Below are 24,547 nucleotides of genomic sequence, written 5' to 3' on the forward strand. Positions count from 1 at the left end.
CACTTCCGGAGGAAGTAAACACGGGACCGGAAGTAGAGGGGCGGGTCAAAGGAGGCGTGACCTCCTCCGCTCTCGGCGGGGTTGTTACAGGGATCGGGCCGGATCATGCTGCTTCCGGGTGGTCAGCTTCGCCTCCTCTCGCCTCGAGGTTTCGGGGTCTGGGGCCCGGCACACGGGATCGTGGGCGTCTTCCTGAGGCAGCTCTGCGCGCAGCAGGAGAAGGGATGGCGGGCCTGGCGGCTCCCCCGCAGCTGCCCGGGGTGCCGGCGCCTCAGCTCTGCCATGCCGCCGCCGCCGGGGGCGCCGGGGCCCGAGCCGAAGGGCCCCCGAGACTCCTCGCGCCCCTCGAAACCCGGGGTGAGTGCACACCCTCAGCACCTTCCTCGTCGCGGCCGTCGGACAACCCTCCCACCTGGTCATAACCTCAGAAATCACTCGGCCGGGCCCGAAATTGTCTGCGGCCCAGCCGGCTCACCTGGATCAAATGTTAGGTTTCCTTAGAGTTCTCAGCCTGAAACTGACCATTGTTGAGGAGTCGGAGCATTTTTAGAATTTCGACACTTGGGTTCCCCCTTCGGAGGTTTGGTGTGTACGTTGAAATTGAGCAAAATATGGATCGTTGTTGCCTGCTGGATCTGTCCCCCCCCCCCTTTTTTCTTTTTAGAGGGGTGTTCTTTCAGGTTCTTCTGACCCAAAAAGAACTTAAAAGCCAGCACCTCTAGGACGGTGATAGGTGAGGGAAGGGGTTTTCGGAGCTGGGGGGCTGTTAATGAGTTAGGCCTGCGCCGTCCACCCACATCTTGGGACTTGAAGAGAACGAGGAAATGAGGATGCGATGCGGTTTGCGGGAATTCCCCTCGCAGCCTCTTCCACTTCGCCTCCCAGATTGTATTTGGTTAATTTATATTCACAATATCAGCCCAAGCAGTAATTAACTGGTTTTCAAGTCAGCAGTTGGGATCAGAGGCACACTGCTAGTCTTTTTTTTTTTTTTTTCCTCCAAATGAAAAGAAATGGACTTAGCGGCCTTGCCCTGGGACACGTGCCTTTGTGGTTGTGTTTAGGAGCCCAGATACAACTGCATCCCCAGAAACGTTCCGTATTTCCTCATCCCAAGTAACGTGAGACGTTGTGCACATTGAACGATATCAAGGCCTCTGTTTTTATATTTAAAACTACTGTAATATGCTTAGTATGGTTAAATATCCGCCTCTTACTAGTGGTTTTGGTTTTGAAATCTCTGCCCCAGTAGCCTGTTTCCTGGAAGTCCTTAGCAGTCACGTTTGCTATCGGAGGAGCTTTATTGGCTGGAATGAAGTACTTCAAGAAGGAGAAGACGGAGAGTGAGTAGATACCATTTGGTCAGCTCCCAATAACATCTTTCCTGCCTAGGGACTAGCATCTCTGTTCCAGGATCCAGCCCAGCATAGCACTGTCAGACAATATGACATGACTTCGCTTTGGGCAGATTTGAATGTGGGTAGTACGAAGTCCAGAGGCTACAAAGATGACTAAGGTGCATTCCAGCCTTTGAGACACCTGTGATAGGGAAACACACAGAAGTAAAGATTTTACTAGATGAGGTTCTGTCAGGCCAGAGCAAAGTTCAAGTTCAGGGTGCTCTGAGCGCCAAAGGAAGGCTCAACCCCTACTATAAACCACTGGGTGTCAGCAGCCGGAGAAAGGCCAGAGACTGACCATGGAAGATAGAGGGGGAGAACCTGTGGCGGGAAGCTAGAAACCCCTCTGGACAGACACTTGAAGTGTTTAGAAATTGTTTACAAGAAGTTTATATTTTAGCGAATATTCTAGGACTTTTTAAGATTTGCTTTAGAAGTTTTCAGTAAATCTTTACAATATCACTTGAATCTGTTCTGATTTTTTTAGTGTCTCTTTTGATGCCATTATACAAAGGATGATGTTTAAATCTGGGAGTGAGAATTCATAGGCTTTAGAACCTGAGCAATGTAAGATTCATGAAGCTGTTTAGACCTTTCTTTTGTATAACGTAGTATTTTATTGATATAATTTTCATATTCTAATAGGCAGTTAAGTTCCTTTAGTTTCACAGTGAAATAAAACTGAAAAGCTAGGAAAGTGGTGGTAAAGACACTTAAAGAAAATGCAAGCTTTGTTTGACTTTAGTTTGGAATTTCACCTGCAGTTAGTAACATTTTTTATTAAAAATGTATTATGATACAATATTAAAAGTGTTCCTAAATCATTTGAAAATATTTGCTTGACATGATGCCTCAGCATCTCCAAATACTTTATTGTATATTTCTACAAATAAGGACATTCTCCAGGATAATCACATACAGTGTTCAAAATCAGGAAATGGACACTAGTGTGCTTTACTGTTCAGTGTTCAGACCTCTGTAAAGTGGTGCAGCTGATGCCCGTTAAGGCCAAAGTTGTCTGGTTTAGAACCACACCTCAAACCTAGTTGCTTTTTTAGTCTCCTTCAATCTGAAAGTTTTTCAGTTTTTACTTGACTTTCAGGACCTGATATCAGCTATTTCTCTAAAAACCCTGTTTCCTTTTTGTGGAAGATGATATTTAGAAGTCAGGATATGAGTTCACTGTTATTGTTATCTGAGTTCAATGTGTCTTCTCCCAGGTCCTCTCAGTAGACAGAGCTAGGTAAGAGATATACAGTATATATATATATTTTTTTTTAATCTATATTTCTGTATATATAGAAACCATAAGTTCATATTGTACCTCCAGTTTCTTTTCAGTACTGCAAGTTTCATTCTAGTTTTCTTTCTTTCTATTGTTCTAACTCCTTGTCCATTTGTAACTCTCTTATCTCTAATATACACTGAGTGGCCAGATTATTATGATTTCTGAACACATAATAATCTGGCCACTCAGTGTATTTACTTACTTGATCAACCCCCGGTAAGTAAGTAAGCTCCCATCACCGCTGTCCCCTCCCCTCAGCATACAGCTGCCCTCAGCACACTCAGGCTCAGACTTCAATGCCAGGCCACCCACCTTGCCCTCTTGGGCTCAGACATTCTGTATGGCTATACCCCCTCTCTCACCCACATCATGGCACACCTGTTGGCTTAGGACTGAATTGTTCCAGAAGAAATATTTTTACCACTTTCGTTTCTTATAGTCTTTAGTACATATTAGATTTAATTTGATTTTGTTTTATTTCATGCTTATTTTCCTTAAGAGGTTTTTTTAAGGTTCTTGAAAACTGACACTATTTCTTCTACATTTTGTGTCCACACAGCCATTAGTATAGTATGGATCATATAGCAGGTATTGAGTACCTATGGTTATATTGATGATTTGTGTGTGTGTGTGTGTGTGTGTGTGTATGTGTGTGTGTCTTTGTGTCTCTTTAAGAGCTGGAGAAGGAACGGCAGCGAAGCATTGGAAAGCCTCTGCTTGGGGGACCATTTTCCCTCATAACTCACACTGGAGAGCCCAAAACTGATAAGGACTACCTGGGTCAGTGGGTATTGATTTATTTTGGATTCACTCATTGCCCTGATGTTTGTCCCGAAGAACTAGAAAAAATGATTCAAGTCGTGAATGAAATAGGTAAGGAAGCCATCGCTTACTATGAAAAGTGTATATTTACTTAATGTCCTTAATGTTACTATGCTTTTCACATTATTTTATTACTGTTAGATGGAGGTTTGTAATTATTTGGTTTGTGTGAACATAAAATCTTAGTGTTAGGCTTGTCTGTTGCTTGGATTCCCATGACCTATAAATTCTCCACCAAAAGAAGCTGGTTATGATGCTAAATATTAGTTTGCTTAAAAATGTCAGTGTGGCCCTACCCGGTTTGGCTCAGTGGATAGAGCATCGGCCCACCGACTGAAGCATCCTGGGTTCAATTCCCAGTCAAGGGCATGTACCTCAGTTGCAGGCTCAATCCCCAGTCCTGGTGCAGGCACGTGTGGGAGGTAACCAGTTGACATGGATGTTTCTCTGTCTCTCCCCTTGTCTTCCACTCTCTCTAAAAATCAATGGAAAAAATACTCAGGTGGGATTTTAAAAAAATGTCAGTGTGGTCTGGGTCTCCCTTAACTCTGCTTTGTGCCCCTTCCTTTATTGTGGCTTCCATCATTGACTCCACTGTTCCTTTCCCAGATGACTGTTCGTTAGACTGAAATCTGAGGATGGTCTATGATGTGCAGTCAGGGGCATTTATTAGTACCAATTAGAAGACAGGCTACAGCCTTCTTAAAATAAATTATCCCAGGCTATTCGGTTCTTATGAATAGTTTGCCCTGCCTTTGGGGCATGGTGGGGAGAATAACCTACAATATTGGGTTGGGTTAGGAGACAGGATACCCTGGTGCAGGTATTTGGTAGGTTGTCTGATTCCACCACAGACAGTATACCGATCTGTTTCTCCTCAAGGCCATCCCATCCCCTTCCCCGTCATGTAACACAGTGTCAGATGTGCCTGTTTCCCTAAGCCTTGCTGTAGCTACTGCACTCGACTGTAATTGCTGGTATTCTTTGTCGTTTCCCTTACAGTGTGAATACTGACTAACGGGAACTTTCTTTCAGATGATATTCCAACTCTGCCAGACTTAACTCCACTTTTCATCACTATTGACCCAGAGAGGGACACAAAAGAAGCCATTGCAAATTATGTGAAAGGTTTGTTCCATTAATAATACTTGTATCTGTTTAGCTCTACAGTTTTTGCAATATCAACTCATTTGGACCTTAAAAAATGCCTGTGAAATAGGGAGGACAAACGTTATCTCCAATTTTACAGTCAAATACAAAGATGAGGCTCAGAGTTGTGACTGTGGCTAGTAAGTAAATAAGACACAGGCTTCTTAATTCCTGGGGCAGGGGTCCTTTCTTTTGTCAGGGTGGGAGACCTGAACTCGGCCTTCGTATATCAGCAAAGTTAATAAGCCTTGAATTGAGAGGAAGGGTGCCTTGTTTCTAATTCCGCCTGTGTATCTCATTCTCTCCTTTGTAAAATTAACGTGCATGCGTTCTGGGAGTATGTACATTGGGAGATTAAAAATAAATCTCATGTAAACACATTTTGAACTCAGGACATACTTTATAAACTCAAAACATTGATTATAACAGAAACATAACTATTAGTGGAAGGATTTCAATTCAAACATCTCAACATGCAGGTCAAAACCTATTAGAAGGTACTTTTAAAGACTGTAAATTATGGTAGAATTAAAGGTGAATACTTAGGTCTTATGAGCTTGGGTGAGTTGCTTAATTTCTCTGGATTCGAATTTTTTCAACTGAAAAGTGTGTTGAGAATAAAAATCTGATCAGACAGGTTTTGTTCTTATACTAGTGTGCAGAAAGTAGGTGCTTAAAAATCAGGAATTTAAATTTTAGTTATGGTGAAATTGATTTAAATTACTGGACAGAACGACTAGTGAATAGTTTTATATTTGTTTTTATTATGATACAGTCTAATTCACATGTCCTCTAAACCTTTGAGGTTATTTTTAAAAATGTGCTTTGTGAAGGACCTTACTATATGTTTTATTATTTAACAGACTTATTGAGATATAACTGACATAAAGTGTATATATTTAAGTGTGCAATTTGTTACCTTTTGGCATATGTGTGTGCTTGGGAAACCATCACCACAAAAAGAGTAAACATATCCATGACCCCCAGCAGCTTCCTTATGCCCTCGCTAATCCCTCCCTCCTGCCCCTCCACTTCACCCACCCCCTGGCTTCGGCAACCACTTACCTGCTTGCTATCTATATAGATTAGTTTGCATTTCTAGAAGTTGATGTAAAGAGAATTATAAAATATGTACTCTTTTTTTGAATGGCTTCTTTTAGCATAATTATTTTGAGATTCATCCATGTTGTAGAATGTATCTATAGTTCACTCACTTTTATTTCTGAATAATATTCAGTTGATGGACACTGGAGTTATTTCCAGTTTTTGACTATTACAAATAAAGCTGCTAAGAGCATGGATATGCACCTCATTGTGGTTTTAATATGCATTTCCCTAATGTTGAGCATTTTTTCATGCTGTTGCTTGCCATCTGCATGTCTTCTTCAGTAAAAAGTGTCTCTTTATATCTTTTGGGGCTGTTTGTTTTATTTATTCACTTTTATTTATATTCCTGATATAAGTCTTTTATCAAGTGTATGATTTGCAAATATTTTCTCCCATGGCTTGTCATTTCAGCCATGTTTTTTGAAGAGCAATTTTCCACTTTGATGAGATCCAGCTTATAAGTTTGTTCTTGTATAGATAATGCTTTTGGCTTTATATGTAAGAAATCTTTGCATAATCCAAGGTTACAAAGGTTTATGTTTTCTCCTTTAGAGTTTTTAGTGTGTAAAAGTAGAATCAATGTTCATAGTTTGCAAGTTTGTCAGTTTGTCAGAAACGTGGGCAATAGCATATTTTCTAAAGCAAGAAAAAGCAGGTATAGTAACCAAACTATAAATATCCCAAATGAATAGATATCTGAGTTGCTGCACCTATCTAGACTGCTAAAACCTTGTGATGATATTCTTCAACAGCACCCATGACAGTGATTGATGAAGTAATCATTAGTAATTGCATTTGGGGGGATTTTAAAATGTTTAAAATAGTAGCCAGAAAATTATTGAAATTTCAACAATTTAAAAAAGTCTGGATGTGCAACTAGTTCAGGCTTCTTTTACCTTTCTCTTCATTTACCCATAGAGCAGTAAAGAAAGACAAGCCATCTTGCTTTTTCAGTGGACAATTTTTCAGTTTAGAATGAATTAGTCCAAGGAGTGAAAATAGGCTTTCTCTACCTTTAGAAGAAGGTACTATGTTGGACTATCCCTTTAATAGTCTGAATCTAGGTGTTTTAAGTGACTTTCACCAGTTTACTTACATAAATTCCAAAAAGTTAACAGCAGATCCGTAGTATGAGATTATTTGCTGGGAAATGAGTACAGATATTTTGACCTGGTGTGAACTAATGAGACAAATTTTTATCTCATATGATCCCATATAATAAAAGGGTAATAAGCAAATTGACCCTAACAGCAGAACGACCAGGAACGACTGGTTGCTATGACGTGCACTGACCACCAGGGGGCAGACGCTCAACACAGGAGCTGCCCCCTGGTGGTCACTGCATCCACAGGGGGAGCACTGCTCAGCCAGAAGCCTACTCATGGCTTACCAGTGCAACAGCAGTGGCGGGAGCCTCTCCCGCCTCTCTCCTTCCTCCGTGGCAGCACTAAGGATGTCCGACTAACGGCTTAGGCCCTTAATTGGACATCCCCTGAGGGCTCCTGGACTGCCAGAGGGATGTCTGACTGCCAGCTTAGGCCTGCTCCCCCCGGGGAGCAGGCCTAAGCCGGCAGGTGGACATCCCCAAAGGGGTCCTGGACTGTGAGAGGGCACAGGCTGGGCTGAAGAACCGCTCCCCACCCCCCAAAGTGCACTAATTTTCGTGCATCGGGCCTCTAGTTTGATATAAAGATAAAAACTATAGTACTTAATTCATGACTATATCTTTGAACTTCAGCATATCTCATTATTTAAAAACAACTAAGTAAGAAATGTGACTTAAATAATTAGAATATATTCCCTCTTTACTAGGTAGTCATGGAAGGATATGACTGATAGATTATTAAGAACCAACTTTCAGTTTCATTGATCTTCTATATTAATATCCTGTTTTCAACTCCATTGATTTCTGCTCTCATTTTTCTTTTCTGCTTACATTGGGTTTAATTTGCTCTTCTTTTTCTAGTTTCCTAAGGAGGAAACTTACTGACTTTAGATCTTTCTTCTTTTCTAATGTATGCATTCAGTGCTAGAAATTTCTCTCTTAAGCACTGCTTTTTCTTCATCCCACAAATTTGGGTAAGTTTGCATTTCCATTTTTGTTTTTCAAAATATTTTTTACTCTCTCTTGAAATTTCTTTGACCCATGTTATTTAGAAGTGTGTTCATCTCCACATACTTTGGGATTTTCTAGCTATCTTCTGTTACTAATTTTTAGTTTAATTCCAATGTGACTTGTATATAACAGGAGAAATTTTGTTTGTTCTCTATGTGAAATTTTTTCCTTTTGAAACATGAGGAAATGTTGAGGGACTCACAGGAAGAAAGTAGCAATAGGGCTGCTTTATAACTAGTACTGCGTTTTCATGTAGGGATAGGTTGTTTTGTGCGCTTCTCATTTTTCACTGTCTTTCTCATTTTTTATTTAGAATTTTCTCCCAAACTGGTTGGCTTGACTGGCACAAAAGAAGAGATTGATCAGGTAGCCAGAGCTTACCGAGTGTATTACAGCCCTGGCCCCAGGGACGAAGATGAGGACTACATAGTAAGTACTTGCTCAGGTTTCTACCCACAGACCAACTCTGAGGGCTCAGATGTTCATATAGGTTTAAGTGATGATTGGCATCAGAGAGGAAAGAAAACCTGAGATTTTTGCAAATTCCTTAGGAATTAGGGATATTTGAAAGTATAGTAGAAGTATAATTTTTTAAGGATGCTTATTTAATATATATTCACTGTTCCCATAATTTACTTGCCTGTTTTTCTTTTCTAGTTGTAACTTAGAAAAATTATAGAGCAATATAAAATTAGTGGTGCCTTAGAATCAACAGAATATAATATTTGATACCATGTTGGAAATAAAGAGAAGCCAGCATTTTGGAGCAAAGCTATTTTACTTGTTAAAAGCATTGTATTGTTTCTGTGTCCCCTGTAAAGAGGTCAAAGAAATATGCTTCTTTTGAGAAGCAGTGTCTAGCCATGAGGAACTGTATTTTGGGGCTGAATGAATAAGAATTTTGAAAAGCAAGAGAAAATAGGATAGCCACAGATAGGTAGACTTTCTATAAGGTGTATTTTTTTTTTTTTTCTTTTTTTTCTTCTTTGTTAATCCTCACCCAAGGACACTTTTTGTTGTTGTTTATCCTCACCCCAGGATATTTTTCCATTGATTTTTAGAAACAGTGGAAGAGAGAGGGAAAGAGAGAGAAATATCAATGTGAGAGAAACACATCAATTGGTTGCCTCCTGCACGAGCCCTGACCAGGACCCGGGCCAGGGAGGAGCCTGCAACCAAGGTATGTGCCCTTGACCAGAATTGGACCTGGGACCCTTTGGTCTGCAGGCTGCCGCTCTATACACTGAGCCAAACTGGCTAGGGCAGGTGTATTTTCATATCTCTATATGACTTGCACCATTAGGTGTTTAATATGTGTTGTTTAATGATGAACAGAAATTCCATTAAGTTGTTTTTCTGTAGCGCATACATTCAAGAGCTATCTACTTTCATCAGCACTGCCCCAGGAGCCCCAGGCTAATGCCCAAGCTCCTGAGTTCCCTTTCTTACCAGTGGTTTCACAGTGAAGCACCAACAAAGGGCATACACACTGTTCTATTCGGTTTTCTCAATAGGACAGTTTCCCATCATATTAAAAACTGACATTCCCCAGCCGGCATGGCTCAGTGGCTGAGCATAGACCTATGAACCAGGAGGTCAGGGTTTGATTCCCAGTCAGGGCACATACCCAGGTTGGGGCCTCGATCCCCATTGTGGGGCGTGCAGGAAGCAGCCAATCAATGATTCTCTCATCACTGATGTTTCTATCTCTCCCTCTCTGAAATCAATAGAAACATGTTAAAAAAAAGTTGACGTATTTTAGTATCATTTCCATTTTTTTCTTCAATTTTCATACTCTGGTTTCTGTATTAATTTGGATGGACAAAGTGATTAATCAGAAGAGCTTTTTCACTAGCAAAACTGTTTTATAGAAAGAAAGATGGCCAGGACCCTGAGTCATTGATCTCTGGCTATGCCATGGCTCATTTCCAAGAGCAGTATGCAGAGGGGACATCTCACTGTGGTGCTTTGTCTGCGGCCCTGCGGTTTCTCTGTCACCTTTGAACCTGGGGCACACTGTAGCCTACAGCCTAAATTAGGCTTCTGGTCCCTTTGCTCTTATTTTCCGTAATCTTATTTTCCAGTTCTGATGCCTCCTAGATTTAGGGAAACTTGGATTCATGAGGGGAAAAAAAGACAGAAATTAGCATATTTCCTTAAGCCCTAAGTTTAAGGAAAGAGGAAACCCTGCTGTGGTTTCCCCCTGTTGCACCAGCAGCATGAGAAGAAAGAGAGGAAGCCATGGCAAGAAATTCCAGCTTATTTACTCTTTCTATAAAAGAGAGTTGTATTCACTGGTTTCGAGTTTGGGCACTGAGATTTGTACTGTGTACATAATCCAGAATGGGATGTTAATATTTTTATCTGAACAATGTGGAGTCCATTGCTCTACGTTTGTCAAATCAACCAATAGGGGGAGACACTCCATTTTCTTGTTCATCATTAGTATGGCTTCTGCCCTGAAAGTCACAGATTTTCATCCACAAGATGGTGTGGGAAACGGCTGTTACAATTTTAGGAACTGCAAGGAAACAGGGAGTATCTTAGAGGTTGAGGTGTAATGGAATGAGGTTTTCTTAATCTCAAACAGCAGCAGCAAAAGGTACGCCTCTGGCTTCGGAACGCCAGTGGAGCCCTCAGAATGGTAGCATGTGTACTGGTGTGCCAGACGTTCGGGAATCCACTGAAAGCGAAATGGGCACAGCACTGCGCTGTATGCATGTAATGTTACATGATTTTGTATGCATTAGAAACTACTTTTGACAAAGAATATAAATGGCTTTCAAACCAAAAACAGATGTTCAGTGTCACTCAGTGAAAGACATGTGACTTGTGATGCCATTTTCACTTGTTAGGTCAGCAAAGATCAAACGTTTGAAATATGTTGTCAAAGTCGAATTTGGGAAGAGAGCCAAGGTGCTGTTGGGATGAGGTACTTCCTGCGTTGCTGACGGGAACACCCTCCTCAGAGGGCAGTTTGTCAGATACTCTTTAGGTTAGAGATTCTGCTGTTTGGAATTTATCCTATAGCTGTAACCTACAGCATTGCTTCTAAAAAGACTGAAAACCAGACAACCATTTTTTAAAGGCTTACTATATATGTGCTGGTACAGAACAATGCCCAGTATATCACTAAGTGAGAAGAAAGATACAGTATATTCTTACTTCTTTGTAAAAAGAAATAGGTGACAGGTGGTAAAAGAAATAAGTAGATAGAAACTCACACTAATAAATGCAGAGAATTTCTCTAGGACAGGAGGGGGAAACCTTTTTTCTGTCAAGGGCCATGTGGATATTTATAACATCATTCCCAGGCCATACAGAGTTATCAACTTAAAAATTAGCCTGGTATTTGGTCAGACATTTAATGAGCTCACCCCTACTGCCTTGGCAGAGCCAGACCAAGTGATTCATGGGCCTTTTGCGGCCCATGGGCTGGACGTCCCCCACCTCTGCTCTAGGAGAACACAGAGGAACTGGCAGCAGGGGTTCCCTCTAAGGAGAACTGAGGACTCGGAGGGGCTGGAAGAGGAGGAGGACTTTCATTGTATAAGTTTGTTCTTTTTAATGAGCATAGATTACCTTTTCAAAAATTAAAAGGTGTGTGCGTGTATATCCAGTAGAGATAGTGGCAGCATGATGATATAAAATGATTGTGGACTTGGAAATTGGACAGATGTAGGTTCTAAGCTTTGGTCTGGCATTTACCAATTGGATCATTTACCCTCTCAGCCTATTTTATTGTTTGTAGAGGTGTCTGATACCTATCTCCTGGGTTAAGGTGACACTGGAAAGAGCTTGTGCCCTGGCCAGGTGGCTCGGTTTATTTTTCTCTACTAGGAACTTTAAAGTATCCTACCCTAAAAACAGGTGGCAGTTTGCTCTGCCCTTAACCAAATGTGCATTGAGACTTGACCACTGACAAGTTTGACATACATGGATAGTACAATATTTTTATTATGTATTAGGGAGTAACTTATATTAAGAATACTCATAAAGTAAGTTCAGTGCACTGAAATTCTGTTTTTAAATAGAGAATAGAGAAAAGGAAGAAATGGGGAGGGAGAGGGGGTGAGCTTCAGGATAAGGTTTGAAGATGAGCTGGAGACCTAGTTCTGACCAATATTTCAAATGTGCGGAGAAGCATAGAGCCCCTGTCCTGCTCCTGCAGTAAATGATCCAGACATGAAGTCACAGCTGCTTGAGCCTGCGGTGTACATTCTTTCCGTATCCGAGTGGGCAGGTGGCTCTTTCCATTTGCTGTGTCTTTATGAATGTGTGTTTATAAAAAAGTAATTACCTCACACATATACCATATGTTCGGATATATTTGAGGCCTGTCTCCAGTTTGGTATGTGTGATCACATTCCTGTCTTTTAATCTTGCCAAATAGCAATCAAGCCGGCAGTAAATTCCAAGGACTCTAAATTCCCAGTCTTCTGCTCATTTAAGATGGGATTTTGTGGAATCATATAACTAAGAAAGACTGGTGACTAGTCTAAACTTAAGTTAGAGCTAGGAATATTTTAAGAACTTTGCCTGGAAAATGGATAGTGGATTTTAGGTGATTCCTCTGAGGTGTAGGGTTATGGCTCCTCGGGAGTTTCCCGGTGCTTTGCTTCGGATAGGATTGTCCGGTGTAGTGTAAAAATTTCCTGTGGGAGAAAGAAACCTGTTGTCATGTTTCCATTTGAATCACTGATATCAGGACTAAATACTGTGTTAGAGTCTGTAACTTTTACAGTTAGTTGGTTTTCTGGTTTCTTATGAAACATGGTAAGCAGAATTCAGGTCGTGATGAATTGATAGCCAGCCAGTTCTTCCTAAAGCAAAGGCATACACCCAAGAACTAACTGAAGAACATGATTTCTCCCCAGCACCTTTAATTCCATGTGCTATGTCTTTGTAATACGGTCCAGGGGTCCGTTGAAATATTTTACTCATAAATGTCAGCTCTTCCCAAGCAACCATCGTCCACAAGCATTGACTGTGTTACGAAGGCCAGAGCCGCTGTTTCTTAGAAGTGGATTCTTTTCGCAGAGATTGTGTGGATATGCTAAGGATTGAGCCAAAGGAAATCCAAATTATAGCTGATGTTTCAAGCGATGGTCAGTGCAGAGTTCTAGAACACAAGCTATTTGAGATAATGTGTCACTGTAATAGGCTTCGGCCCGTTTCGTAAATAATAGGTGCCACGGGTTATTGAAGCATCAGTGTGAAGTTCTGTTATCCGCAGCACCTAAACTGTAAAATAAGCAGCTTCTTTTGGTAATCTTGTTGTCATCCCCACCCCTTTCTCTGCAGGTGGACCATACCATAATAATGTACTTGGTTGGACCAGATGGTGAATTTCTAGATTATTTTGGCCAGAACAAGAAGAATGCAGAAATAGCTGGTTCCATCGCTGCGCACATGCGGGATCACAGGAGGAGGAGGAGCTAGCTAAAGCCGCTGCCTCTGCATTGTTCTCTCCGGAAGAGGAAGGAGCTCTGTCTCCCATAGGAGACGGCTTACATATATATGCAACCTGCAGAATGGCCTTCCTACTCTGAGGGCATCTATGTATTGGACAGGGCATGCCACCCTTGGAATCAGCCAGCGTAGATTCTTGGAACTTACAGATGACAACCAACAGTCTCCCAAATAGCCACCGCAAGACTGGAGGACCAAGTTAATACGAAGCCAGTGGAGTGGACCTCGGAGAAGGACACAGCCGAGAAGGAGCATAGTCCGTGCGTTCCCCCCCGGAATAGGGCCCGCTGCTCAGTGTTGCTGCCTCTCCTTTATCTTGGACCCCTGCTCGTGCAGGTTGTGGGGCTGGATTCCCAGGAAGAGTTTAATGCCCACAATGCTGTTGCTTCCCTTTTGAGTCTGGTGGCTGATGAATTAGGCTCGCTGGCATTCGAAGTTGATCTTGACACTTGAAAGCTTATGTGGAGTCGTCCTTGTTAAGAAATATCACTGTCAGGTCTGCATTGCATTCCCTCTCAGCAGGTTCTGGTCTGACTAATGAAGAGAGAATCTGTTGTTTGGGGAAAACCATTAGATTCATTTCTTTGGGGATCTTTTATGTGAATTTTAGCCAAAGGATGTGCTAGGTTTTCAATGACAGCAAATGGAAACGGAGTCCTTTTCTGCCTGTACTGAGTGGTCTGTGTGAAATAAATGTGTTTTCAGTTTTGCAGTTTGGACAAGTGTGACCTTTCTCATGGGTGAAGAGCGAGAGCGTAGATGGCAGCACACAGGACAGACTCCCACAGACTGGAGGGGACGGAGGGTGGTGCTGTAGTGCAGGTTCCCAGACCCCCAGCTGGATTCACTGAGTTGGGTGGGATGTAGAGGCTGCGATCATCACAGACGTCTGAAGTGCTTCAAATGCTGGTGGCCTGAGAACTGCCTTGAGAAAATGTGAGAGAACAAGGTTTGCATGGGGCTGAGTGAAGACTTGACCCATCACTTGATGTGTCAATGAAAGCACACACAGTCAGCTCTAGCCAGTTTGGCTCAGTGGATATAGAGTGTCGGCCTGTGGACCCAAGGGTCCTGAATTCAGTTTCGGTCAAGGGCACGTACATTGGTTGCAGACTCCCCAGCCCAGGCACTGGTCAGGACTCGTGTAGGAGGCAACCAATCAAGTATTTCTCTCACATCAGTGTTTCTCTTTTTTTCCTCTCTTCCACTCTCCCTAAATAAAATCAATGGAAAAATATCCTTGGGTGAGGATTAAAAAAAAGGTACACACAGCCAGGAAATGACTGTTGAGTGATGGAATGAATTTTGGCTTTTGTTCTGAATTTCACGTTTTCCACCTGTAGCTGCTGCATAGGGCAAAGTCCTCTGAAAGTTTTTCAGATCCTATCACAGCAGGTATAGCGCCTAGTCAGACCACAGATTCTTTGTGCACATCAGTTATGTTTTACACGCACATGAAACAGGCCTATCTTTTGGGTTTTATGTCTTCTTAATACCTAGTTAAACCTACTCTAAAGGCATTTCAAAATATGTGAAAAAGAAAGAACTTGAACAGTGGTTATGGGCTGAATTGTGTCCCCCAAAATCCATACGTGGAAATCCTAACCGTATTTGGAGATGGGGGCCTAAAATGAGGCTGTCAGGGTGGGCCCTCATCCGGTCTGACTGGTGTCCTCATCAGAGAAGATCAGGGCGCCCAGAGACCCTGTAAAGACACAGCCTCCAGAGGAAGCCTGCCCTGCTGACACTGATCTCAGCCTTCGCCTCCAGAACCGGGAGGAAATACGTGTCTGGTTGCAGGCCCTGCTCCCTGGTACTCCGTTACAGCAGCCCAGCGAACGAGCACAGCGGCCGGCCTTTCTTGGGGTGGGTTCCTTAAGGAGCAGCTACGAGGTCGGAATGACTGGCCCAGGAACCTTGTCAAGGTGAGGAACTTACTAAAAGGCTAGTCTCATGTAACAAGATGCTAAGTGTCTAAAATGCCAGAAGCTTTAAAAGATGGTCTGTTTTAAGCCACCAAACAGTTGTGTGGATCACTTTGCAGCAGCATGCTTGCTCTAGATGAAATGGTCTTCATTCCCAGCTGTTCAGGTTAGAGCCTGTGTAATGATCCAGAGAGGGAGCAGCAGCGTTTGAAGAAACCTTTGATTTGCTCTTCATTCCAGTGTCAAGTTAAAAGGCTTCAGATGGAGATGTTAGAAGCAGGGAGAGGGGCCCCAGGGATGACGCAATTCCAGAGGTGAAGGCGGTGCCCTTACTTCTGAACCTCGATTAGAGTTTGGGTCCCAATTTCTAGTCAAGTCCCTACTTGTGCCACTGCTGTGGGTGTTTATGGTGATATGAATCCAAAACGGGGTGTTGTGTCCCCGTGGGGCATCCTTTCAATTGTGAATCTTGGGAAATTGGAATCAAGGCTGCCTTTCGGCAAAGCATCACTTGCAGGTCTTTACCTGGGTGGGTTAGAATGTGTTCTTTCACTGGACTCTTCAATGGAATTAACAAGAAATGCTGTTTATTTGAAAAGCGTAAGAATCCTGTCTGCTGTAAGCTCGGAAGTACTTAATGTGTCCAGCTGTCCCTGAGGCGTGAGAGTGGAGATTCCCATAAAACGTACATGAGCCTTAGAGGCTAACATGAACTCATTAAAGTGATTTGAAATTGTCAAGCATCTGCATAAGATAAAGTTTTACATGTAAGGTTAAAGAAAATGTTTGAAATCACCCATAATCCCCCCAGTAACTTTTTTTTGCATACAGCTCTATTCAAATTGTGTGTTACCTTTAAAAGAGCAGTCACACAAGCATTTTTTATCCTTTCAGTTTACCTTTTTTTACTCAGTTATGAATTACATCACTAATGACATTGGAGGTTATTCCTATTTATTAATGAGATGCAATTAACCTTTTCAGCCATGTGTTGCTTAATAACACGCTTAGAACTTGGGAGATAATTATTTTCTGTTCATTTAAAAATCTATCTTAAAATTTATTGGTTCTTTCATAATTATAACAGATCCTCAGTAGAGAAAATTTGTACTATACATACAGAAAAGTCAGAAGAAATTTTAAAATCACCATTGTTGCACTACCAGGACACAATATTTGGATGCATTTTCTTACCACCTGCAACATTTTAAAATATTTTATTGTATCAGAAATTCACAAATGTATTCCTTTAAAAAAAATTAGACATGGCGAATCAAGCTCAAATCTCTTGCTAAACAGTGGTGGGTGGGTATCTCCAGAGTATTAGATCTACTTAGGCTATTTTTGGCTCAAGTGATGAATACTAGTTACAAGTTTTATTACCGTGACTAGCATAGATAATACTAAGTTTTTGTGGCTTATTTTTGTTATGTCTTTGTATATTTATATTACTGAGTGGTAAATATTGAAAGTACCCCAAAATAGCTCCCCCTTCTCCCTTGCCAAGGTTAGGTAGTGGTTAACTAGAGAAAAAATTTGTTTGCAAAGTAAACTTCAGTTGTCCTCTATCCCCACCACGGAGACACACCTGCTATTGAACAATGGCATCCTTTGGGGTATGTTGTTGGATAAGCTTCCTTCTCTGAGAATGGCCATGAGGAGCTGGGAACCACAGTCAGGATCCTCGGTTGGCAGAACGCGGGCGCTCCCTGCAGGCGTTGGTGGTGTGCACGGTGCCCGCACAGTCTGCTCCCACCATCACCATCACCATCGCTGCTTGCTCCTCGGGAACTCGTGGCACCGGAACCAGCCTGGTCTGAATCCCTGGCTAAGTAACTTCCCGAAGCCTCACCTTTCTTCCCCGAAACCTAGGACACTCAGAGACTGTTGTCAGGGGTCTATTTGACATGAAGGCTCTGGTGAACATGCTCAGTAAGGGCGGGTGGCCATTCTATTTGCCGAGGGCGGTGGTTTGGAGCTTGCTTGACAAAGGTGTCAGGAGGTGGGTTTGGTCATAAGTGTTTTCACTGTCCCTCCATCACTGCTCCACTCCAGCCTGCCTTGTATGCTGATCTCTGGTGGCCTCCACATTTTCTGCAGCCCCACCCCCATACACGTACCTAAGCCTGGAACCGTTTGGTCATCTTGCCTTACCTATTCAAACCTGCCTTCTCCTATGTGGCATTAAATTTAGAGAAAAGTTTCTTGAAAAGACATAGGTTCAAACCAGAAACTTGGGCTTTTGGTCTTGACACAGAACATGAGGGCATGATTTCCTGGTAAGAGCAGGCAGCTTGGGGGCGGGAGTGTTTCTAGGGGCCTGGTGGGCACAGAGGCCTCAGGAAGCTAGCTGATTTTCAAGTGAGTCTACTGAAGAGAGTAATCTTCGGAGGTCTTGACAGATGCTCAGGGCAGAGTGCTGGGAGGGCTGCTGCTCTGCCAGGGTGTGGCCATTTCCGTCAGGGATTGCTGCATCCACAGAGGGGTGTCACTCCCACTCTGATGGAGGGACCTGTTGCTGTCCTTTGTGGCCCGGGTTCTCCTAGGGCAGGTGTCTGCTGCTGTGGGCATGGTTAGTTTAATGCGTACCCTCCTTGCCTGTACTCGCTGGCTCACAGCGTGGGTTGCAGAACAGATGGTGAGCAAGGTTTCCCTTCTCAGCCCCAGCACAACCAGCCTGGAGAAGAGCTTGACTCATCAGCCTACTTGTCTGCTCATTCAACAAGTATTTATTGTGCACCTACTGTGCACAGGCACTGCCCTGGGTGCTGGGGATGCAGGAGGGAACTGAACCAACTCCCTGCCGTGTGGAGTAGGGTAGACAGACTAGACACAAATACCCTAAATGGGGTCAGAGAGTAATAAGTGCTGTGAAGGTGAGGGTTTGGGCAGCTATGGGAGGGTGGATATTAGTGTGATTGGGCACTCCTTCAGGAGGTGACCATTGGAAAGCTGGGAGTGAGCCCTGGGAGTATCGGGGAACCTTCCGTGCCTGGGCCTGGCCCAGAGTATGTATGGGATGCTCGGGACAGCAGGGAGCCCAGCCGGACAGCAGCTTAGAGAGTCACAGCGGGCAATGAGGGCAAAGGGGGCAGGGCCCATTCCTTTCCCAGCAGGCACTCTGAGTGCCATGGAGGCCCCGGGAGGGCTGAGAGCAGGCCCTGAGCTGACCCATCGCCTGGACCGACACAGAGATTGTGGTCTTGGTTCACACAGATGTCTGACCGTGCTGATGCCGCCCCTCCTAGCGGTCTTAAAAGCACCCACCCTGTGTAACATTTCAGGAGAACAGCTCTGGATAGTTAATTGAAAGACAACATGAGTTCTCCTCTTTTTTTATTGTGGGAATTGAAAAATCTATTCAGAGTAGAATAGTTGGATGAACTTGAGATACCCATCACCGAGCTTTAATAGTGACCAACATGTGGCTGATCTCGTTTCATCTATACCTCCATCCACTCCCACCCACCCTGATCCTGCATGTGTAGGTGTCTCTAAAAGATACCAACTCTAGCTTTAAAAGCATAACTACAATCCCATTACTTGTATTACACACCATTTTTTTTCTTAATATCAAATAGCCAGTCAGTGAAAAACAAAGTTTATTTGGAGTCCTGTGCTTTGCAGGAGGCACGCACGGCACTGTCGCTGTGGAGGTGTGTTCTGTTCACACCACACGTGATGTTTCTCTCTCTCCCTCTCCCTTCCTCTCCAAGGAGGAAGTTTACTATTGTTACAGAAGAGCAGCAGCTGGGCACTGTCCATCGAGCTGTGTGGTTGTTTGACCATTTGATGGTGGAGTCCCTTTTTAGGGAGTAAGCCAGGGACAATGCCCTTAAACTTGAGCCGTCTGAAGTTGGCGGCCCATTATCCATTTTCCATTCAAGACGATGCACAGGTAAGGGGCCAAAGCAAACTCTCCAGACAGATGTTAGAGCCTCCCAGTCGCAGGAGGTCTGCCCCTGCTGGGCACCGAGGTTTCCGTGATGCCATCCCAGCAGGAGACGTGGCAGAGACCATCTCCTATGTCTTCGCTGCGTAGGAGAGGAAGAGTCCAAGTGAGGACTTGCCCACAGTGTGTATAGCAAAGCTGAGACTAGAACTCACTCTCCAGCCTTACTTCCCAAGCGTGGTCCCGGACCCGCAGCATCACGCCCCCTGGGAGCTTAGGGACGTGGGAGTCACGGGCTCCCTCCAGACCTCCCAGACCCGAGTCCTGTGCCCATGCAGGTTGGAGAAGCGCTCGCGGCTCACTCACGGCACACGCACCTGTGTCCTCTGCACTCAGAGCCTCTGCTTGTTCCCCAACAGGCAAGGGAAATCTGGCATTTTTTGGGAGCTCAACGAAAGGATTCTGAAATGAATCTGAAATAATAAATGTGAAAAATAATTAGAAATAAGAGCAAGGAGAAAGGACTTGCCTTAATAATATTAAATATCTTACTAACCATATGAATATTTTTAAAGGATGGTGCTTACACAGCACTTAGCAGATCAAGTCACAAAAATATGGAAACAGATCCATGTTGATGAAACTTTACTATATAACAAAGGTATATATTATATTGGTGAAGATTACTAAAAATTTGTATTGGAATATTGGTTAATGAAATGATTTTTCTCATTTTCTCATTCTGTCCACATTTATTTAATTTTTTTAAATATATTTTTATTGATTTCAGAGAGGAAGGGAGAGGGAGAGAGAGAAACATCAATGATGAGAGAGAATCATGGATTGGCTGCCTCCTGCACGCCCCCTACTGGGGATTGAGCCCGCAACCTGGACATGTGCCCTTGACTGGAATTGAACCTGGGACCCTTCATTCTTCAGGCAGGTGCTCTATCCACTGAGCCACACCGCCAGGGCCTGTCCACCTTTATTAGTGGCATTCTTCTGTGACGAAGAGCTTCCCTTCCTCACTGCACCACCCTGACTCACCGTAAGACTCCTGGACTATTTTCTATTCAATATGTTGATATTCAACTACAGTCATTATTCTTTCAGATGCTCAGATTGATTCATACTAACAGGCACAATTCAAATGAACATTACAGGGATTTTCTTGCCTTCTTTTCTTATTTTTTATTTTAGAGTGAAAATAACTTTCTTATAAGAAGGATATATTTATTTAGTTATTTGCCTTTTCCAAAAAAATATAAATTATTTGAAATTATAATCCAGTGTTATAACTAATAATAAACATACTTGAGAGGCGTTCCCAGTTTCTTTGCAGTTCTTTTTGCTTTCAGTACGTTTCCCTAAGAAGGCACACAGTACTTTTCCAAATTGACAGGAATTAGCCTTTTAAAGTGTGGTGATGCTATCATTTTGATGTACCTTAGGTTTATTTGTTCAGTTTGTATTCAATTTTAGGAATTGCTTTTTTCCCCTCTTCTTAAATTTAAATTTATCTTTGAATATATGCCATTTACATGGCTTAGAGTCAAGACCATGTAAGAAGGCAGAGCTCATGGTTCACATTCACCCTCTGTAGTTTACCATTCTTATTAGTTCCTGGTTTATCCTTATGTTTCTTTTTGCAAAAATGAGCAAATATGTAGATATTCTTACGTCTCCTTTCTCACACAAAAGGTCGAATTCTATATACACTGTTCTGGACCTCTCTTTTTTCACTTGCAATATATCTTGGGAATTATTCCATCTCAGTTCATAAAGATCTTCCTAATTCTTTTTTTTTTTTAATTGTTGCATAGCCAAAGACCCACATATTCCATCATGTGGCTACAGCATAATTCAGTCAGCAAGTTTCCCATCTGTACATACTTGGGATACTTGTGATCTTGTGTTGTTTATTGTAAGCACGGTACCCTGGTGCTTACAATGTTTTAGTACTTGTGGGCATAAATCTTAAGGGCAGATTACTGGGAGCAGTTTTGCTGGGTCAAAAGGAAATTGCTATTTACTTTTTTAAAAATATATATGTTTTTATTGATTTTAGAGAGAGATGAATGGGGAAGGGAGAGAAACATTAACTGGCATGCCCTCTACTGGGTATGGAGCCCACAACCTGGGCATGTGCCCTGACTAGGAATCGAACCGGCAACCTTTCGGTGCATGGGACACTGCTCAACCAACCTAGCCAAACCAGCTAGGGCTCTATTTATTTTTGTTAATTTTTTTCTAAATTCTCCTCCATAACAATTGCACACGTTTTCACCCATCAGAAAAGTATGAGAGTATGAACTTAATCACAGCCCCCCAAGAGAACATGTTACTCAGTGTTTAGATTTTTTTCCATTCAAAATGGTGAGCAAGTGTGGTTTAATATGCATTTCTCTAAAAACAGTGATCATTTTTCTATGTTTAAACTAGAGGCCTGGTGCACGAAATTCATGCACGGGGGGGGGGGGGTGTCCTTCAGCCCAGCCTGCACCCTCTCCAATCTGGGACCCCTTGAGGGATGTCTGACTCACAATCCAGGACTACTGGCTCCCAACCACTGGCCTGCCTGCCTGCCTGATTGCCCCTATCTGCTTCTGCCTGCCAGCTTGATCACACCCTAACCACTCCCCTGCCAGCCTGATTGCCCCCAACTGCCCCCCCCCGGTGACCCGGTCACCCCTAATGCCCTCCCCTGCCAGCCTGGTCGCCCCTAACTGCCCTCCCTTGCAGGCCTGATCGCCCTCAACTGCCCTCCCCTGCCAGCTATCTTGTGTCCACATGGGGGCAGCCATCTTGTGTGTTGGAGTGATGGTCAATTTGCATATTACTGCTTGATTATATAGGATGCCACCTGTCTATCTTTATCTGTGAGATAACTGCTTTGTTCAGGTTTTATGTTTTTCTTCTTAACTTTGAAGATTTCTATACCAGAAGATTATTTCTTTGTAGACTGAAAATATTTCCTCCCAGTTTGTTATTAATTTATACTCTGCTAACTTTTGTTGCCATTAGGTTTGCTTTAATTGTCATGATGTTGACTTGGTCTGTTTTTTATTTGACTGCTCTGCATTTTGAGTCACAGTTGGCTTTCTCCACTCCCAGACTGTAAAGGAATTCACCCAAGCTTTCTTTTAGTACTTCCTGCATTTCTTCACATTTGGATCTGATACTTGTTAATCTGGTATGTGGTATGAGGTATGGATCCAAATTTATCCTCTTCCAAATGGCCATCCAGCTGTCCCTCCACCGCTATTAAAGAATCTATCTGTGCTCCGGGGACTTGAGATGCTCCCTTCATCAGAAATCAAACTCCATGTGTATTTGGGCCGTTTTCTGGGCCTTTGATCATTTTTTTTTTTTTTTTGTTTTTTGGTCAGTCTGTCTCTTGAGGCACCAGCACACATCCTTCACTATTGATGTTATAGTGCAGGTTTTACTATCTGGTGGACTGCTTGCCTGTGACTTTTCTTCAGGGCTTTCTTTATTATTCATGCATAAAATTTAGAATCAACTATCTAGCTCTAAAAAATTATTGGTATTTTTATAGGGATTTCATTACATTTATATATTAATTGGGGTATAACTGGCATCTTTATAATGTCGAATCATCAATAGCAAAGAAAATCCCTTTTTGTGTCTTCTGGAGCCACTTTCAGGTTTTGCACATGTCTTGTTAAGTTTATTCTATAGTTTTTTCATCTTATTTATGGCTGTGGAGTCTTTTCTTCACATGACATCATGTCTTCCAATTGGTTATGCAAAGTTTTTTTCTTAACAGCTCCTCAGGTGATTTGAAGCTATAGCCAAATTGAAAACCACAACTTATTATGAAAATTCAGTGTTATCCTTCAATACACAGGCTATGGCTCAAATCTTAATCAACCCCTTCCCCCACATCAGCCACCTTCCTTCCAGATGCTCTGCGATCAGGGTGCTGTTTGTTTTCCATTTCGTCCCCTTGGCAACCGCCTGGTGATCTGTGACCTTCACCTTCCACACCCACATGCAGCCAGTGGGCTAGTTTACCTGTTTCTTTCTCTAGGGCCTTGTCCAGACTCGTGCATTACATTTCAATCCTATCCTCCAACCCCTCGGCAAGGCTCTGGGCCAGGTCTGCCTCTTTACCGCCTCCTTTCCCTCCAATAACCGAACAACCGTCTTCTCCCGGCCTGCTAAAGCAATCTTCCCTGCTCCCATTATGCTGCTCGGTGCTCCCAGCCACAGACCCAGGAGCCATCCAACCCCTGCCGCTGGACGGGATGGCAGCAGGGCCCACCTCCGGTAGGGGGTTCCCTCCTCTTTGCCGGCCCGAGTCGCTCAAGCCTTGCTCAGGCTCATCTTTAGTCCTTGCCTTGGGTTCCCCGACTGTGGCGTTATCTCCGCACGGGCCACCTTTTAGCACCAGCTCTCCCTTTCACTTGCAGGTTGAGGTGGGACCTTTTCAGTAAGTTTGCTCTGATTGACTTCACAAACAGGTGGCTCACTTCGTAGGTCCTGACCATCACTCCCCGACCCCCTGTTCCCCCAGACAGCTAGCAAGGGGCTCACATCCGAGTGGGTGATCACTTACTGTGCTCTGCACTTGCCTGTACATTGAAATTTTTCATAATAGAAAGTGGGGGAAAGGGTGTTTGTGGAATTGAATTAAAGGGGCGGTAAGGCCTCTGCTTCCATTTCACCTGGGGCTCTGGGCATTGGCAGTGGTCCTGGCTCAGAGTAGTTCTTCGTTTCGGAGACACAATTCCCTCCCAGTTAAGACGCCGGGAAGGCACTCGGGCCAGGAGGCACCTGCTCCCGAGGGAAGCTGACTTCATGCTCCGGGGACAGTGGCCTGAGCACGCGGTGCACAGCCCGAGCCCGTGGCCACGTGGAGCAGGGGGTGGCAGGTGCAGAGGACAGTTTGGGAGGAAGACCCGGGCTTGGGGAGGGGGCGCAGCGCCCCCCCCACTTATCGCCTCCAGAGCCAGTGAGCGTTCCTGAGACAATACGTGTTCTTTCCAGCTCACCCAAAAATAAATGCAGCTCTCCGCCAGGCCGCGGGGATTAGCTCTGCCCGGGGGATGGCTGAACGAACAAGGGCTCCCCCTGGTCCCCCAAAGCAGCTAATAATACACGGGTACGTCATCTGACCCGGTGATCCCGGGAGGAATCCCGCACCAGAGGACCCAGTGAGCCCCTGAGGGCTGACCTTGAAGCAACAAGAGGTTCTCTTGTTTAATATTCCTCCCTCTCTGGATGGAATCTTTTGTAAAAAATATTATATATGTCCCTTTCCCCCTCCTCATCTCAACGAAACAAATGTTCAATACGGTCCACTCAGGGCCATCAGAAAGGCAGTGGGACTGTGTGTGCCTGACACATGGA

General features: G+C 43.5%; 1 protein-coding gene across 1 annotated transcript; it reads left to right on the plus strand.

Annotated features, from left to right (window-relative positions):
- The first annotated feature begins 45 nt into the window (after positions 1-45).
- Positions 46-14,066, plus strand: LOC103296958 (protein SCO1 homolog, mitochondrial). Its single transcript, XM_008153584.3, has 6 exons — positions 46-357; positions 1,253-1,343; positions 3,364-3,561; positions 4,546-4,638; positions 8,196-8,311; positions 13,187-14,066. The coding sequence occupies exons 1-6, from the start codon at positions 106-108 to the stop codon at positions 13,322-13,324; spliced, it is 888 nt and encodes a 295-aa protein (XP_008151806.2). The 5' UTR covers positions 46-105; the 3' UTR covers positions 13,325-14,066.
- Positions 14,067-24,547: the final 10,481 nt, after the last annotated feature.

This window comes from Eptesicus fuscus, chromosome 20, assembly GCF_027574615.1.
Source record: "Eptesicus fuscus isolate TK198812 chromosome 20, DD_ASM_mEF_20220401, whole genome shotgun sequence".
Classification (NCBI taxonomy): Eukaryota; Metazoa; Chordata; class Mammalia; order Chiroptera; family Vespertilionidae; genus Eptesicus; species Eptesicus fuscus.

Excerpts from the sequence above, each read along its gene's own strand:
- LOC103296958 (XM_008153584.3), top strand. The coding sequence starts at position 106 with ATGCTGCTTCCGGGTGGTCAGCTTCGCCTCCTCTCGCCTCGAGGTTTC. Across the intron at positions 1,344-3,363 it reads CAAGAAGGAGAAGACGGAGA|AGCTGGAGAAGGAACGGCAG; the intron begins GTGAGTAGATAC and ends TGTCTCTTTAAG. Across the intron at positions 8,312-13,186 it reads ACGAAGATGAGGACTACATA|GTGGACCATACCATAATAAT; the intron begins GTAAGTACTTGC and ends CTTTCTCTGCAG.